This window comes from Microcaecilia unicolor, chromosome 11, assembly GCF_901765095.1.
Source record: "Microcaecilia unicolor chromosome 11, aMicUni1.1, whole genome shotgun sequence".
In the NCBI taxonomy this organism is placed as follows: domain Eukaryota; kingdom Metazoa; phylum Chordata; class Amphibia; order Gymnophiona; family Siphonopidae; genus Microcaecilia; species Microcaecilia unicolor.
In genome coordinates, this window is record NC_044041.1 from 125,235,525 (window position 1) to 125,254,584 (window position 19,060).

The 19,060-nt window shown below is 49.6% G+C and overlaps 1 protein-coding gene across 7 annotated transcripts in view; it reads left to right on the forward strand.

Annotated features, from left to right (window-relative positions):
- The window catches only part of SPDYC (speedy/RINGO cell cycle regulator family member C), a 90,989-nt gene that overhangs the window by 27,778 nt on the left and 44,151 nt on the right, over positions 1-19,060 (forward strand). For all 7 annotated transcript variants that reach the window (XM_030218866.1, XM_030218867.1, XM_030218868.1 and 4 more), the window contains exon 5: positions 15,180-15,351. In XM_030218866.1, coding sequence (XP_030074726.1) covers positions 15,180-15,351 — 172 coding nt within the window. The remainder of the gene's footprint in view (positions 1-15,179; positions 15,352-19,060) is intronic.

A 19,060-nucleotide genomic window follows, 5' to 3' on the forward strand; every position in this document is an offset into this window, starting at 1 on the left:
GACTGTCATTTGAAGAGTAGTGTAATATCAAAGGTACATAAATTTAGACTTCTCAGTATTGATGAGAGTTTAGAAATAGTCCATAATAAATCTTAATTTTCTTTTCCCCTTCTGTCTGGACTGACTGTCTTTTTCCATATGGAGCAAATTGTGCATTTGGTTTCTCCACAGGGTTAATGTGGGAAGATCTGCCTGTACCCATTGAAGCAACATACATTTTCTTCCCCTCCAATTCCAGGTCCTCCTCCAAGTCTAATATATATTGCTTTAGTCTTTGATATGGGTTGTCTCAAAAAGGTGCTCTAAACGTGTCCACAGTTCACCCTTAGTTGCTATACTGGGCAGTCTCACCAACAGTGAATATAGGTCCCCTCTTCTTCATATTTAATACAATAACTTGGTCTTTCCCTCCATATGGAACCCATTGTGGATGCATATATAACCAGTGAAATATCTTACAATTTATCTCCCTCAGTTGTGCACTTTCTACTAAGCTACCTCTTACCCTTCCAAGAATTCATTCTCTGTGTATTCTGTTGTAATATATCTGGTACATTTCTGAGTGATATACTGAAATGGATCTTTCTTATAGCAGTTCATATGTGCTTTATAGTATCGGCCTATCAAGCCTTTGGTCCTGACCAAAATTGATCAAAAGCTGTGTTTAGTCCAGATATCTAGGTATTAGGAGATCTCCGAGGATAAGCAGGCTGCTTGTTCTCACGACTGGGTTGACGTCCACGGCAGCCCCCACCAACCGGAACAAAACTTTGCGGGCGGTCCCGCACGCAGGGCACGCCCACCGCGCATGCGCGGCCGTCTTCCCGCCCGTGCGCAACCGTTCCCGCTCAGTCTTTTCTTTTCCGCGCTGGAGAGAGCCGCGTTCGTCTCTCTCTCTCTCAGCCCCAGAAACCGGATCGCGTTTTCGCGAGATTTTCTTCATTGAGTTTTCTTTACTTTTGTTTTATTCTTGTTAAAAAAAAAAAAAAAAAAAAAAAAAAAAAAAAAGAAAGAGAAACTTGTTTTCCCTTGTCTTTTTAGCGGGGGTGTCTTGTTGCGGCCGCGTGGTCGATTTATTTTTCGAGGTGTGAAATTACCGCCACCATCGACGACTTTGACTTCGCCGACGCGATTTTTCTGTCGATGTCCTCGAAGGTCCCGAGTGGATTTAAGAAGTGTGGTCGGTGCGGCCGGCATATCTCGCAGACCGACACTCACGCTTGGTGCCTCGGGCCGGAGCACGATACCAAGACGTGCACCTTGTGTCTCGGTTTACGGAAACGGACACAGGTGGCGAGGCAAGTTCTACGGGACCGTCTTTTTGGAACTTGCGCCGGCCCTTCGACGTCGACTTCATCGGTATCGACGGCCGGATCTTCGGTACCGGTACCGATGTCCACGAAATCGGCACCGACGGCACCGACCCCAGGAGTACAGGTCCCGTCGGCCCGCCGGTCTTCCGGAGACGGCAGGGGTGAGCGGCCGCGTGGGCAATCGGCCCCGGTCACTCCCTCTACCCAGGGCCCTCGGGACCGAACCCTGTCGGACCCGATCCCTCGAGGCCGAGGGGGATATACCTCCTCTTCTTCGGTGCCGATGACGGGCACCGGAAAAAGGCAAAAAAGCACCGTCATCGGTCGCCCACGGCGCATATGGCTCCCGGCTCCAGAGACGATTCGACGTCGAGGAAGCGGCAGCGCCGAGAGGAGCGGTCCCCCTCTGTAGTAGAGGTATCGTCACGTCAGGGTGCCAGCACTTCGGTGCCGTCTCCTGGACCCGAACAGCTTCCGGCACCGGCCCCTCTACCGGCCCCCTCGCCTTTCCCGACAGCGGGCCTGGACGAGTGCCTCCGAGCCATCCTTCCGGGGATCCTGGAAGGGCTGATGTGCCAGACTGTGCCGGCACAGGGGGTGCTTGCGCCCTCGGCACTGTTGATGGAGGCGCCGGCGTGCTCTAGCCCGGTGCCGAGGCCTTCGACGCCGCTTGGGGCGCTGGTCTTGACCGCCACGCAGGTGGAGTCCCCATCGACGTCTGGAGGGAGCTTCATCCCCGCCGGCGCGGGAGTCCACCGCTCGACGCCGTCACCAAGGACTCGGTGCCTCGAAGTCGAGCCGGGCCCGGTTGAGGTCTGAGCTACAGGAGCTCATGTCAGACACCGAGGAAGAGGCCTCGTGGGGGGAGGAGGAGGACCCCAGATATTTCTCCTCAGGAGTCTGTGGGCCTTCCCTCCGACCCCACTCCTTCACAGAGAGGAAGCTCTCGCCACCTGAGAGCCTCTCTTTTGCCTCCTTCGTCACGGATATGTCTGTCTGCATTCCCTTCCCCGTGGTCTCTGTGGATGAGCCGAGGGCTGAGATGCTCGAGGTCCTCGACTATCCATCACCACCTAGAGAGTCCTCCACGGTACCGTTGCACAATGTCCTCAAAGAGACACTGCTTCGGAACTGGTTGAGACCATTATCTAATCCCACCATCCCCAAGAAAGCGGAGTCCCAATACAGGATCCACTCTGACCCAGAGTTAATGCGGCCTCCATTGCCTCATGACTCGGCGGTCGTGGACTCTGCTCTCAAGAGGGCACGGAGTTCGAGGGATAGCGCCTCGGCGCCCCCGGGGCGGGAGTCTCGCACTCTGGACTCGTTTGGGAGGAAGGCCTACCAATCCTCAATGCTCGTGACCCGCATCCAGTCCTACCAGCTCTACACGAACATACACATGCGGAATAATGTGAAGCAACTGGCAGACCTGGTTGACAAGCTCCCCCCGGAGCAGTCCAGGCCTTTTAGATTGTAAGCTCTTTGAGCAGGGACTGTCTTTCTTCTATGTTTGTGCAGCGCTGCGTATGCCTTGTAGCGCTATAGAAATGCTAAATAGTAGTAGTAGAGGTGGTCAGGCAGCTGAAGGCGTGCAGAAAGTTCCTGTCCAGGGGTATATATGACACCTGTGATGTGGCATCTCGTGCTGCGGCCCAAGGTATAGTGATGCGCAGGCTCTCATGGCTGCGTGCCTCTGACCTGGACAACCGCGCCCAGCAGCGGCTGGCCGATGTCCCTTGCCGAGGGGATAATATTTTTGGTGAGAAGGTCAAGCAGTTGGTGGACCAACTACATCAGCGGGAAACCGCCCTCGACAAGCTCTCCCACCGGGCGCCTTCAGCATCCACCTCAGCAGGTGGACGTTTTTCCCGGGCCAGGCAGGCTGCGCCCTACGCCTACAACAAGCGTAGGTACACCCAGCCGGCCCGAAGGCCTCCTCAGGCACAGGGACCGTCCCAGCGCGCTCGTTCTCGTCAACAGCGTGCGCCTAAGCAGCCCCCAGCGCCTCCACAGCAAAAACCGGGGACGGGTTTTTGACTGGATCCATGGGAACATAGCCGCCATCAAAGTGTCCGTGCCAGACGATCTGTCAGTCGGGGGGAGGTTAAAACTTTTTCACCAAAGGTGGCCTCTAATAACCTCCGACCAGTGGGTTCTCAAAATAGTGCGGTGCGGATACGCCCTGAATTTGGCCTCCCCTCCACCAAATTGTCCTCCGGGAGCCCAATCCTTCAGCTCCCAGCACAAGAAGGTACTTGCAGAGGAACTCTCCGCCCTTCTCAGCGCCAATGCGGTCGAGCCCGTGCCACCCGGGCAGGAAGGGCAGGGATTCTATTCCAGGTACTTCCTTGCGGAAAAGAAAACAGGGGGGATGCGCCCCATCCTAGACCTGAGAGACCTGAACAAATATCTGGTCAAAGAGAAGTTCAGGATGCTTTCCTTGGGCACCCTTCTACCAATGATTCAGAAAAACGATTGGCTATGTTCCCTGGATTTAAAGGACGCATACACTCACATCCCGATACTGCCAGCTCACAGACAGTATCTCAGATTCCGCCTGGGGACACGGCACTTTCAGTATTGTGTGCTGCCCTTTGGGCTCGCCTCTGCCCCACGGGTGTTCACGAAGTGCCTCGTGGTGGTCGCGGCGTATCTACGCAAGCTGGGAGTGCACGTGTTCCCATATCTCGACGATTGGCTGGTCAAGAACACCTCAGAGGCAGGAGCTCTCCGGTCCATGCAGTGCACTATTCACCTCCTGGAGCTGCTGGGGTTTGTGATAAATTACCCAAAGTCCCATCTCCAGCCAGTCCAATCTCTGGAATTCATAGGGGCTCTGCTGAATTCTCAGACGGCTCAGGCCTTTCTTCCCGAAGCGAGGGCCCACAACCTCCTGTTCTTTGCTTCCCAGACCAGAGCGTCTCAGCAGGTCACAGCTCGGCAGATGTTGAGACTCCTAGGTCATATGGCCTCCACAGTTCATGTGACTCCCATGGCTCGTCTTCACATGAGATCTGCTCAATGGACCCTAGCTTCCCAGTGGTGCCAGGCCACCGGGAATCTAGAAGATGTCATCCGCCTCTCCATCAGTTGCCGCACTTCACTGCAGTGGTGGACCATTCGGACCAATTTGACCCTGGGACGCCCATTCCAAATTCCACAGCCCACGAAAGTGCTAACGACGGATGCATCTCGCCTGGGGTGGGGAGCTCATGTCGATGGGCTTCACACCCAGGGACTGTGGTCCCTCCAGGAAAAAGATCTTCAGATCAACCTCCTGGAGCTCCGAGCGGTCTGGAACGCACTGAAGGCTTTCAGAGATTGGCTTTCCTGTCAAATTATCCAAATTCGGACAGATAGGTTGCAATGTATTACATCAACAAGCAGGGGGGCACCGGATCTCACCCCCTGTGCCAGGAAGCCGTCGGGATGTGGAGTTGGGCCTGCCAGTTCGGCATGCTTTTCCAAGCCACATACCTGGCAGGTGTAAACAACAGTCTGGCCGACAGACTGAGCAGAGTCATGCAACCGCACGAGTGGTCGCTCCATTCCAGAGTGGTAAGCAAGATCTTCGGAGAGTGGGGCACTCCCTCGGTGGACCTTTTCGCCTCTCAGACCAACCACAAGCTGCCTCTGTTCTGTTCCAGACTACAGGCACACGGCAGACTAGCGTCGGATGCCTTTCTCCTCCATTGGGGGACCGGCCTCCTGTATGCTTATCCTCCCATACCTTTGGTGGGGAAGACCTTGCTGAAGCTCAAGCAAGACCACTGCACCATGATTCTGATAGCGCCTTTTTGGCCCTGCCAGATCTGGTTCCCTCTTCTTCTGGAGTTGTCCTCCGAAGAACCGTGGAGATTGGAGTGTTTTCCGACTCTCATTTCGCAGAACGACGGAGCGCTTCTGCACCCCAACCTTCAGTCTCTGGCTCTCACGGCCTGGATGTTGAGGGCGTAGACTTCGCTTCGTTGGGTCTGTCTGAGGGGGTCTCCCGTGTCTTGCTTGCCTCTAGGAAGGATTCCACTAAAAAGAGTTACTTTTTCAAGTGGAGGAGGTTTGTCGTTTGGTGTGAGAGCAAGGCCCTAGAACCTCGCTCTTGTCCTGCACAGAACCTGCCTGAATACCTTCTGCACTTATCAGAGTCTGGTCTCAAGACCAACTCAGTAAGGAATCACCTTAGTGCGATTAGTGCTTTCCATCTTCGTGTAGAGGGTAAAGCCATCTCTGGAGAGCCTTTAGTTGTTCGATTCATGAGAGGCTTGCTTTTGTCAAAGCCCCCTGTCAAGCCTCCTGCAGTGTCATGGGATCTCAACGTCGTCCTCACCCAGCTGATGAAACCTCCTTTTGAGCCACTGAATTCATGCCATCTGAAGTACTTGACCTGGAAGGTCATTTTCTTGGTGGCAGTTACTTCAGCTCGTAGGGTCCGTGAGCTTCAAGCCCTGGTAGCTCATGCTCCGTATACTAAATTTCATCATAACAGAGTAGTGCTCCGCACTCACCCTAAGTTCCTGCCAAAGGTGGTGTCGGAGTTCCATCTTAACCAGTCAATTGTCTTGCCAACATTCTTTCCCAGACCGCATCCCCGCCCTGCTGAACGTCAGTTGCACACATTGGACTGCAAGCGAGCGTTGGCCTTCTATTTGGAGCGGACACAGCCCCACAGACAGTCCGCCCAATTGTTTTGTTTCTTTCGACCCCAATAGGAAAGGGGTCGCTGTCGGGAAACGCACCATCTCCAATTGGCTAGCAGATTGCATTTCCTTCACTTACGCCCAGGCTGGGCTGACTCTTGAGGGTCATGTCACGGCTCATAGTGTCAGAGCCATGGCAGCGTCGGTGGCTCACTTGAAGTCAGCCACTATTGAAGAGATTTGCAAGGCTGCGACGTGGTCATCTGTCCACACATTCACATCACATTACTGCCTCCAGCAGGATACCCGACGCGACAGTCTGTTCGGGCAGTCGGTGCTGCAGAATCTGCTTGGGGTTTAAATCCAACTCCACCCTCCAGGACCCGAATTTATTCTGGTCAGGCTGCACTCTGTTAGTTGTTCTTTGTAGGTCAATTTCTGTTATACCCTCGCCGTTGCGAGGTTCAATTGACCTGGGTTCTTGTTTTGAGTGAGCCTGAGAGCTAGGGATACCCCAGTCGTGAGAACAAGCAGCCTGCTTGTTCTCTGAGAAAGCGAATGATACATACCTGTAGCAGGTGTTCTCCGAGGACAGCAGGCTGATTGTTCTCACCTACCCTCCCTCCTCCCCTTTGGAGTTGCGTTTTTACTCATTTTTGCTTGTCATTCAACTGAGCGGGAACGGTTGCGCACGGGCGGGAAGACTGCCACGCATGCGCGGTGGGCGTGTCCTGCGTGCGGGACCGCCCGCAAAGTTTTGTTCCGGTTGCTGGGGGCTGCCGTGGACGTCAACCCAGTCGTGAGAACAATCAGCCTGCTGTCCTCGGAGAACACCTGCTACAGGTATGTATCATTCGCTATAAGGCGTTAGGACTTGGAGCAGGATAGGTATTGCTATATTTGCCATTGTGTGGGCAATGATAATGCTTGGAGAGTTCTTCCTTCAATTGGCCTATCATAGAAATTCCTTTCTCCCCCATGCCTTAAATCCCATACCATGTAAAACGGGGGTAAAATATATGGCAAGCATTTTCCTGTGGCTTCAAATCGCTTTCTACTCACTTTTCCATGCCTAGCATGTCAAAGTGTAAAGTAAGTTCTTTCCTAAAGCATAAATACATATATGCCAGAGAGTTGTGGAGGTTTAAAGGGCAGCCTGCTGAAAGGGAAGAGAGTGGTACCACCATTGAAAAGGAACTGTATGAGTGATTTAATTCCTGTGTAGTTTGAGGTGCCACTAAAGCAGACCCATATAGCTCAACATGTAGAATAAGGAATACAGTGACTGCCATGTGGCCAGAGGCAGAGCATGTTGCAAACTGATGCCCCATGTGAAGCAGACGTGGTTGCACAATATGACAATAGCTTCCTGTCTGCCATTTAGTGGATAGGCCTCGGTTGTTGTGCCCAGATGAGCTCCTAGAATGGTAAGGGACTGAATTGGCAACAGGTTGGACTTGGTGTGGTGGTTGTCCAATGCCTGCAAAGTGTTGCAATGTGTCATTATATAGTTTGGATTAGGTGATGCCTGGAGGGTGCAGATAATATCCAATCATCCAGGCAGGGACAAAGTGCCTTTGCCTTCATAGCTGTGCTGCTGCTACCACACCCTGGGCGCTAATTAGAGACAGAAAGGAAGTGCCCTATACTGGTAATTGATGGAAACAAAGGAAAGAAATTGGATGAATTGGGATATAGGTATTAGGCATCATTTAAGGTCAGTGGTTGGTGTTAGAGTGGCAGAATGGTAGCAATGGGAGTCATCCTGAATTTCTCCTTTTTGAGGTAGGTGTTGAGTAGGTTGAGGTTGGGTCTGAAGCCTCCTGTCTTTTTGGAAATAAGGAAAGTTTTTTTTATTAGAATGCGGTGGGGGGAGAACCCACTTGACTGCTCTGTTTCAACTAGGAGATGCATACTAAGGCTAGGAATTTGTTGGTGAGGGGTCCTTGCAGGATATGGCTCGATGGGCGGGCATTGGATGAAGTTTAACTGATAGCCTGTGGACATGATATTCAGAACCCAGTGATTAGTTTGCCACACTGAACTGAAGTGACAGCCTTCCTCCACTGGTAGGCTTTTTTCTTAAATTTTCCACAAACTGTATTAACAAGAAGCATGATACACCAAGTAATGTCAAAAGATGAACATTTATCAAGAACCAAATCCCCAATACCTCTTCCCCACCCCCCATCCCTCACCCCATTAATCTCCTATAGGGTCTTTCTTCTAAAACAAAATTGACACAATCTACTGATATAACTGCAGTCCAAGTATATAGTGTGGCATACAACTCTGTTGGGGAGCTGATCTCCACGTTCGATAACAGTCCCAAACCTTAAGGAACTTGGTAGGGTTTTCATTCTTTATTGCTGATAACTCTTAATCAAAGATAGTCCAACTTGCACAAGTATACAGCGTGAGACGGTATCACCGGACTCCTCCATGCCATTGCCAAGGCCATTCGTACAGCTCTAAACATGTGGATCGCCAATGGCTGCACCCCATGAAGTTTATGATTTAACAGTGTTTATCTTTGAAGGGATAAGTGTCTCCTAGAAGTTGTTGCACCAATGAATGAACCTTCTGCCGATATGGTTAGGCAAGGGGACAAGCCCCCCAAATATGGTACATAACCCCTGCATCCCACAATTGCACCAACAGTCCCGTACCAAATTTAAAAAAAATTCTCAGCAAACGCTGCAGTGTATAATACCAGCGGTACAATATTTTGTCCATTTCTTGCATCATATTATTCTTATACATTATTCGATATGTATCCTATACTGTTTATTGTAAGGCACATTGAACTCAAACTTGATTGGGATAATGTGGGATATAAATGCCACAAATAAATGCACTACTTGCAGATGGTTTGATTAAAATTTTAACTCGTTTCCCATTTCTTCTTATATGTGACCCCCAAATCACCTCCCAGCGATGAATATAAAGATCTAAAGGGGAATAGGCCAAGAGCAAAGCTTGATAAAGATGAGAGAGAACCACTCTGCCACCACGTAGAGCTCTCTAGAAGAGTCTAATCCAAGCTAAGGTTGTCTCTAGCTTTCCTTAAGATAGTCTTAAGTTGCCCATAGGGCAAGACCTGGTGAGGGGCAAGCCATATTCTTCCTGAAGATCTTGGCGAGTATGTCACGAAATGCCTGGGCTACCCTCATGGCCACTGAGAGGGTCTAACCCCAGCACAGCTTGTGCCTTCACCTGCCACTTGTGCCCTACACTAGCACCCTTCTCCCACCAACTGAGTCCAAACTGCCTCTGGGCGAGTCTCCCGCTCTCAAATTATCCCCAGTGATTTCTAGGTTACTGAGGCCACACTCGTAGTGGTCCCACAGTTCCCAGAAAGCACACTCAGACCCAACATACAAACCGCCAGGATTCTTAGTTGGTCCAGACAAGCAGAGGTAATAAACTAAAAAATGTTTGTCATAAAAAATTAGAAGAATGAACATAAAAGGTGCAGCAAAGCAATAGCAAGTAACTGAAATAGGATTGTTTAACTATCTAAATAGTACCTGGGAAGTACAGGAAATATAGCTGTTCACAGGTGATGAAATATAACTGCTAACAGGGTCTCGGTAAAAGAGGTCTTTCTCTCTCTACTTCCAAGCTGAGACTGGAGAAAAAGCAGGTACATTCTAAATGAATTAAGCTCAGAGCCCAGAACAACAAGTTTTAAAAATAGCTGGCCACATCACTACAGGTTACCTCTTATCTGTGTTAACTAAAGAGAGAACAAACGGATCTGCTTTAAACAAAACATGCACCACCTGCTGGCCAAACTAGAGAAATACACTTCAAGAAATAATAGTTTTACAGGCTTAAACTCAGTTTTGTCACCCTTCCTCCCATATTTAACCAAAGTTACAAGCCCTTTAGCCTGCTGATATACTCCATCCTCTCATTCTGCCCAAAATCCTGGGGCACATTGAATAACTGTTTGTAGAAAGCATGTTTTTTTTAGTGGGATAAAATCGCTTCCGTATTGACTACCAGGTCTGAAGAAGCCCTCCCATCCCCACAAGTACTCATTGGATACAGCCCAAAAGCTCCATACCAGGCAGCCATGGAACAGCCCATGATGAGACAGAGCCCATCTAGTGTTGCTTCATCTGCACCCACACCTTAGTTGGGGATGCTATCCATTCTGCCAATATATAAAGCCGCGCAGCCTGAAAATAAAAGGAAGAAATCCAGACTGCCATCCCTCCCAATTTTTAAAAATGATACATAGCCCATGCCTGCACCCTGGGAGGGTGCTTGTACCATATGTAGTGAAAAACCTTCCTTTTTAAACGTTGAAAAAACATTGTGGGAACTGGAAGGGGCTAAGCCATGAGCAAATAGAGCAGCTTAAGACTGAAGCATCTTCTTAATGGCATTTCTGTGCCCCGACCAGGAAATATTAAGACCTTCCCATGTATCTAATCATCAAACAATTCTTCCATTTTAAAGGAAGATTAGTAGCATACAGATCAAGTACATTAGAAGTCAAGGCAATGCCCAAGTAACGTATATGATGAGGAGCCCAGCGATATGGAGATTTCCTCTGCAAAGAAGCCTTGTCCAAGGTAACATTTTAAATTTTCTGATTTTTGTCATTTATTTTGAATCCAGACAAGGCACCATAGCGTCAAAGCTCCTCATCCAAATATGCCATGGACTAAGCAGGGTTTGTTAAGCTAAGCAGAACATCAGCAAAACGTTGTAGCTTATATTCCTCTCCTCCCCAGCAAAGCCCAGTTATGTTGGGATGTTGTTGGATAGATTGTGCAAAAGGCTCAATTGCAATAGCAAACAATGGGGATAACATACATCCCTGTCTGGTCTCTCTATATAACAAGAATGGAGTCGTACAAGTACCATTTATTTTAATGCAAACTGCCAGTTGAGTGTAAATTTGTGTAAGCCAAGTTAAAAAAAAAAATTTGCCAGAAAATCCCATTATACTCAACATGATAAACATAAAAAGCCAGTGAATCCTGTCAAATGTTTTTTCGGCAACTAAAGACAGGAGCAGCATTGGAGTTGGAGTTAAATGAGCCTGCTGAATAAGACGAATTGCTCTTCGAACATTATCATATGTTGCTGTCTGACCACAAAATCTGACAGATCTAAATGTATCAAAGTAGGTAACACGTGCTGGACTCCCCATGCAAGTATCTTACATACAGATTATAAAATGTTTTACTAAGAGGGAGATCTATATGAAGAACAGAACAAGGGATCTTTGCCCGGTTTGGGGAGTATAGTTATAGCCACCAGCCTCCAAGAATCTGGTAATTTCCACTGGTAGTTTGTAAAAAACTAGGGTTGGGCCTGAGAGTGGCAAATGGTAAACTGGTGGGCTGTTTTGTGCTCTCAAGGTCTCTGCTTTTGAATGAAGGATTGGAGGGGTTGATGTGTCAAAGATCTGTTACAGGGCATGAAATGACCTTGGGTAGAACTGTTGATGGTAGGGTCTCCAAGAGGTGGATGAGTCTTCTGTATTGAACGGTCTGATTACAGTGTTTTGAGCTAACTGTTCTACACGGCAGGACCTGTCATCTTTTTGATTTTAGGATATGGTATTGACTTTTATCCCCCAAAGACATGATCTCCCAAACAAGGTATGTCTGAGTCAGTCATGTTATTCTTTTGAGACTGTATGCTTCTATGGTAACTGCTGAAGTTCTTGACATATTGTAGATTGGGTGAAATGGTAGGTGGATTACTGGAAATTGACTCAGTTGAAAGATGGTGTGTGCCAGGATGTCTGCAAAACTGTCAGTTCTTCGAATTGTTGAAGAATGGAGTGCTAGTAGTGAAGAATTTGGAGCTGGTGGGGCCAAAATATTTAAGGCAAGTATTGCTCCTTGTTAGACCTTCCTGCCCACTGAATCCAGCAGTCTTGGTTCTTTCCCTTGTTGAATGTTGAATTGGGACTAAATGACTAATCATCTTGATGCTTCTGAGGCTACCAAATGATGTGGTAACTGCAGTAGATTGTTGCTGATGCTTTCTGCACTTTTATTTTTGAGCTCCAGATGTCGAAGTAAAATGGAAGAGGGTGTCTTCTAGCTAGTGAGTTGGAGATCCTGCAAGAGTTGGTGTAATGGAAGGGACATCACATCTTTATAGGGGTTCCACAGGATTATAGGATTGCCTGAAAATGACATTTGTTCCCAGACACATGGGTAGCATTTAGATCTAACATCTTAGATATTTTTGAGGAAATGTGGGTATGAATAGCCTTCTTTCTGTTCTTGTTGTGGTTGGCCAGCAGGGGCACATGTACTCCGGAGTTGAAATGTCTGGTCTCATCCAGAGGATGCTGCCATCTGTCTGAAAGCTGTGCCTGAAGTGATGTGGTATGAAGTAGACAGCCAGACAGGGTTTCCTGCCCAAGCTAGTTGCAGAAGTTAAAAGGAGCTGTATTTGGTCTTGTAAGATGTAAGTGGACAGCCCAGGTGCTGAGGGTTAACGAGTCATGCCATGACTTGCACAGTCTATAGAATTGTGAGACCCATTGAGGGCTGCATTTTGTTGTAGGAGAGACGCACTGTCCTGCATGATGAATTTGTGTAGAAGTCGGAGAAATGCATTGGCTGGAGCTAGAGATTGTAGTGGAGGTAGCTTCAAAGTTAGCAGGAGCATTGAGCTGAATATGATTCTTTGGAGGAAGGGACCTGGGCCCTTTAATGCTGCTGCTTGCTAAAGAGGAATGAGATGAAAGGTCTATGGAGGACTTGGGGGCTTGCCTCTGGATTTTTTTCTTTCTTTATGTAAACTGTGCAGAAATTTGACTCTGCTCACATGACATACTGTGGCTCCAGATTTATTACACAAATCCAAGTCAAAAGCCCATCTCTGGAATTTTTTGCTGCCTTGCCTTTGCCATGCTCTTCATGGTGAGCTCTTAAGACCTGCTGATTGCTGGGCAGTTTTGCTGCTGCTTTTGTCTGGCACAGCTTCAAGGAAAGGATTTGATGTGTTGGATGAAGAGTTTGACTCTTCCACCAGGACCAAGGTGGAGCAATGGTCTGAGGACTGTCAGCCATGCCCTACCTGCAGTGAGTTCACCGCTAAAGTGGTTGTGCCATCCTGGTGAGCAAGAAGGTCAGGTGATATGCTGGTTCTCAAATTCCTCCTCTTCCCCTCTCCCTAAGTGGTTCTGAAACTGGGCCCTAGGGGGGGAAGGAGTAGTTATGGCTCAGGAGGTGGCAGCCATGCAATCTGAAGGGGAGAGGGAGAGTTAAGTCTCTGATTCAGCAGACTGGTAGTGAGGTTTGAAATGATCCCCTTTCCTTTCGCTGATGGTGTCTTCGGATTGGCTTCTAATTTGGAGCGGTTAACATTTTTTCTTTTATATAGCAGAGGAGAGCTGCAACTGTTCAGGAGGGGGAGATGGAAAAAAAAAACTGAAGAAAGAAGGAGATGCACACCTGAGCACAAGAACACCGCACATGCACAGTAAGCAGTAAGCCAAAAGGCTTACTCCAGCTAGAGGAGAGCTCTGGCATACAGTATCCCATCAGATGACTTTGCCAAGAAGTATGCTTGCATTTCACTTGCTTGTCTGCGGAGAAATTAAGATGACTTTGGGGTGGAGAAGTGTGGACAAAGGCCACTTTAACCATTAGGTCTTTGCCAAATTTTCCTACTTAAACATAAGAGCAAAAAAAAAAAAAAACCCCACCCCAAACTGACTTTGCTATGGTTTATCTATAATATAGATTACAGATAAAGCAATTGACATAATTTTGCCCGGTATCATTCTTAAGGCTGCTGTTCTCCTGAATTGGCAGGGCAGATCGTGCATCCATGGCAGAAGGCAGTTTGAAGACATTTTTTGCTGCTTTTTTTTTTTTAACTGGATAATGAATTATACTCTTCTCTCTGACCCTGTTGCCCTATTTTTTTGTGTTTTTTTTTGAGAGTTGTAAACAGCTTAGTTGGTTTTGTCAATTTGCATTATATCTAAACTTGAAAACTTAACCAATTCAGTACACAACATATTAAAAAGAAAAAATGAGCAGATCAAGAAAAATAATATAAGAATAGTAGCTATGCTGGGTTAGACAGGTGGTCCATCTAGCCCTGTATCGTGCTTCAACAGTGGCCAATCCAGGTCATAAACACCTGGCAGAATCTCAAATAGTAACCTAAGATTCCATGCTACTGATCCCAGGGAGAAGTAGTGGTTTACCCCATGTCTATTTTAATAGCAGATTATAGACCTTTCCTCCAGGAACTTTTCCAAGCTTGTTTTAAACCCAGGTAAATTTGTTAAGCTGTTAACACATTCTCCAGCAAGTGCCGAGTGAAAAAAATGTTCTCTCCTAATTGTTTTAAAAGTATCACCTTGTAAATTGTGTCCCCTAATCTTTGCACTTTTTGAAAGTGAACAATCAGTTTATATTTACCCATTCTACTGAATTCAGGATTTCATAGACCTCTATCATGATGCCCCCCCTTTCCAAGTCTCACACAAAAAGCGTTAATACATTTGGTGAAAAAATATATATACACATTCCACAGCAAATTACAATGAAAATCTATGTAATACACTTACCCCAAATGGCTTCTTTTACCTGCATCAGGTTGAACAGGAAGGAAGCTCTAACATTGGCTTTAAGCTCCTATGGCTAGTAGAAAGACTAACAGCCCAAACCAATGATGGAGGGAGCAGGCTGTCCTGGAAAGCATGACCATTTGGGTTTGAGGCCTGATGCCAAAACGGTGAGGTCATACTGGGGAAGACTCTGGGGAAGACTAGAGTGGGGAGGCTCCTGCAGATGCTGGTAAAACACTTGTGGCTCCCAGTACTTGCTCACCCTTCCCTTCAGTTTGAGAACACCTGCACTGTTAGGGCAGTGACAAGTTGCTGGGGCTGGCGAGTGGGTTTGATGTTGTTTTTTAAAGGTACTTTCTAGTAGAAAATAAAATCCAGAAGAAATTTTCAAGAGGTAGGTTTATTGGTGATAAGTTTAGTTAATAAAATAGTGATTAGGAAACAATTGATCAGTACCAGCTCTAATGGAGGGAGGGGAGAAGATACAAGGCCTAGATCTTCTATCCACATTAGTTTCTATGTAGCTGTCATTCTTTGAAAAGCAGGGTGAAATTGGCTGCATGCTCACACTTGGGAAAACCTTTTGGTTTTTTTGAGCGCTAAGAACGCTGAACCTTGATAAAGCCTGACAAATATTTTGCTTGTAATGTTATTTCTCAGATACTTGGCCAATGACATGGAAGAGGATGAAGAAGAGTACAAGTATGAGATCTTCCCTTGGGCACTTGGTGACAACTGGCGGGCACTCTTGTCACATTTCTTGAGGTTGCGGGACACACTGTGGGCCAAGATGAACTACAGAGCTGTGGTCAGCCGTCGGTGCTGTGAGGAGGTAAGAGGAAAGATGTGCCTGTGCTATGCTAATCAAGGGAGCAGATTAATTTTCTTCATTTAGGGGAAAAATGGTTTTGAGTTGGTTTACTTTCTGCTGATCATGCAGTGCTTCTCAATGGGTCACGAAACCCATCTAGGTGGACACTGTAGGGACGTCATTGTCCTGTGCCACCAGGGAGTGTCGTGCTTTCTGTGGCTGCACAGATTGCAGTCTCGGCCACAGAGTAAGCACTGCTATCAAGCGTTCCCTGAGAAGGGCAAGGAAATGATCATTACAGCCAAATACTCGTATAGCATAGAGAAGAGGTGTTTCTTGGAATGAGGGTGATCTCGGAAGTGATTGTGCTTAGATGCCAATCCCTAACATTAAATGGACTCTTCCAGCTGTTATAATTGACGTTCTCCGAGGACAAGCAGGCTGCTTGTTCTCACTGATGGGTGACGTCCTCGGCAGCCCCTCCAATCGGAAACTTCTCTAGCAAGTCCTTTGCTAGTCCTCGCGCGCACCGCGCATGGCGCGGCCGTCTTCCCGCCCGAAACCAGCTCGAGCCGGCCAGTCTTCTTTCGTCCGCACTCGGTACGGCTGTGTTTTTGTCGTGTCGAGCCCCGAGAGAGTCGACCCCTCATGCGCGTCCGTTTTAAAATAGACGTGTGTTTTTCTTCGGAAAGTTCTAATTTGTTCGGGAAGTGCTCCGGAAACCCCCTTGGGTTTCGTTTGCCCCTTCCCGTATTTCCAGTTTTTGCCCCGGTAAGTTTTCTTTCGTCGTCGGGGTAGGCCTCTTTTTGGCCTCGGTCGAGATTTTTTCTCCCTTAAAGTTTTGGTGCTCCGAATTCGTCATTTCGGATTTTGATTTCGCCGGCGTGATTTTTTCCGCCCATGACATCGACAGCCTTCCAGCGGCTTCAAGAAGTGCATCCAGTGCGCCCGGGTAATCTCGCTCACTGATAGGCACTCTTCGTGTCTTCAGTGTCTGGGGGCCGAGCACCGTCCTCAGAACTGTAGTCTGTGTTCCCTGTTGCAAAGGCGGACTCAGGTAGCGAGATTGGCCCAGTGGAACGTTTTGTTCTCGGGCTCTTCGTCTGCATCGGCACCGGGGTCATCGTGTGCATCGACGTCATCAGCGTCCAGACCTTCATCCTTGGCCGCCAGTGCATCGAGGCATCGGCCCTCTGCATCGGCGCCGAGACATCGATAGCTGCATCGACGTCGGTGGTACCGGGACCATCGTCTCCTGATGTCGTCGGACGGTTTGTGCATCGGGTGGAGTGCAGGTGAGGGCTGTCCATTCCCCTGCTGGTGGCGGTGAGCCTTCGGGTGGGTCTCCCCCTACACTGAGGGCTCCTGCGGTACAGCCCCCCCCGGGATCGACCTGCTTCGACCTCGGCCCTGAGGAAGCGACGGATGGATTCTACGTCCTCCTCGTCGGTGCCGGGGAGCTCCGGTGACATGCTTCGGAAGAAGTCGAAGAAGCATCGACACCGGTCTCCTCCCCGCGTCGGCACCGAGAGCTCTGGGTCGCCGAGGGAGTCGGCACCCAGCAGGCATCGGCACCGAGAGGACCGCTCACCCTCTGTTCAGGAGGTGTCGATGCGCTCCACTCTGGACAGCCCGGAACAGCCTCCACGCCCGGAACAGGTTCTGACGTCGACGCCTGCATCGACCTCCCTGCCTTTCTCTGCAGCCGCTCTGAACGAGAGCCTCCGGGCCGTTCTCCCAGAGATTCTGGGAGAGCTGTTGCTCCCTACCCCTCCGGTACCGGCGGTGCTTGCGCCTCCGGTACCGTCGAGCGTGGCGCCGGCTGGCCCATCGCCCGGGGTGAGGTCCCCGACGTCGGTACCGCGTGCGGTGCCGACTGCTGCCACCTCCCAGGAGGGCTCCCCGACTACGTCGGCGGAGGGAGCTTCGCCGATGCGGGCAAGGGAGTCTACCTCTCGACGCCCCCATCGTGGACGTGGCTCCACGGAGTCGAGCCGGGCGAGGTTGCAGACACAGGTCCGTGAACTTGTGTCTGACACCGAGGGTGAGGCCTCGTGGGAAGAAGAAGAAGACCCCAGATATTTCTCTGACGAGGAGTCTGAGGGTCTTCCTTCCGATCCCACTCCCTCTCCTGAAAGACAGCTTTCTCCTCCCGAGAGTCTGTCTTTTGCTTCCTTTGTCCGGGAGATGTCTACGGCCATCCCCTTCCCGGTGGTTGTGGAGGACGAGCCCAGGGCTGAAATGTTTGAGCTCCTGGACTATCCTTTTCCACCTAAGGAAGCGTCCACTGTTCCCTTGCACCATGTCCTGAAAAAGACATTGCTTGCGAACTGGACCAAGCCATTAAGTAATCCCCACATTCCCAAGAAGATCGAGTCCCAGTACCGGATCCATGGGGACCCAGAGCTGATGCGCACTCAGTTGCCTCACGACTCTGGAGTTGTGGATCTGGCCCTAAAGAAGGCTAAGAGTTCTAGGGAGCATGCTTCGGCGCCCCCGGGCAAAGACTCTAGAACCTTACTCCTTTGGGAGGAAGGCCTACCATTCCTCTATGCTCGTGGCCAAAATCCAGTCTTACCAGCTCTACACGAGCATACACATGCGGAACAATGTGCGGCAGTTGGCGGGCTTGGTTGATGCTCTCCCCCCTGAGCAAGCCAAGCCTTTTCAGGAGGTGGTCAGGCAGCTGAAGGCGTGCAGAAAATTCCTGGCCAGAGGGGTGTATGACACCTTTGATGTTGCGTCCAGGGCCGCTGCTCAAGGTGTGGTGATGCGCAGGCTCTCATGGCTGCGTGCCTCCGACCTGGAAAATAGACTCCAGCAGCGGATTGCGGACTCGCTTGCCGTGCGGACAATATTTTTGGAGAGAAAGTCGAGCAGGTGGTAGAGCATCTCCACCAGCGGGATACCGCATTCGACAAGTTCTCCCCGCCGGCAGCCTTCAGCATCTACCTCTACAGGTAGATTTTTGGGGGGAAGGAGGACTGTTCCCTACTCTTCTGGCAAGCGTAGGTACAACCCTCCTTCTCGACAGCCTGCGGCCCAGGCTAAGCCCCAGCGCGCTCGCTCTCGTCAGCAGCGTGCGCCTCAGCAAGGCCCCACGGCTCCCCAGCAAAAGCAAGGGGCGAGCTTTTGACTGGCTCCAGCAGAGCATAGCCGACATCCAAGTGTCAGTGCCGGGCGACCTGCCAGTCGGGGGGAGGTTGAAAGCTTTTCACCAAAGGTGGCCTCTCATAACCTCCGACCAGTGGGTTCTTCAAATAGTCCGGCAAGGATACACCCTCAATTTGGCCTCAAAACCTCCAAATTGTCCACCGGGAGCTCAGTCTTACAGCTTCCAGCACAAGCAGGTACTTGCAGAGGAACTCTCCGCCCTTCTCAGCGCCAATGCGGTCGAGCCCGTGCCATCCGGGCAAGAAGGGCTGGGATTCTATTCCAGGTACTTCCTTGTGGAAAAGAAAACAGGGGGGATGCGTCCCATCCTAGACCTAAGGGCCCTGAACAAATATCTCGTAAAAGAAAAGTTCAGGATGCTTTCCCTGGGCACCCTTCTCCCCATGATTCAGCAAAACGATTGGCTATGCTCTCTGGACTTGAAGGATGCCTACACACATATCCCGATACTGCCAGCTCACAGACAGTATCTGCGATTTCAGTTGGGCACACGCCACTTCTAGTACTGTGTGCTACCCTTTGGGCTCACCTCTGCGCCCAGGGTGTTCACAAAGTG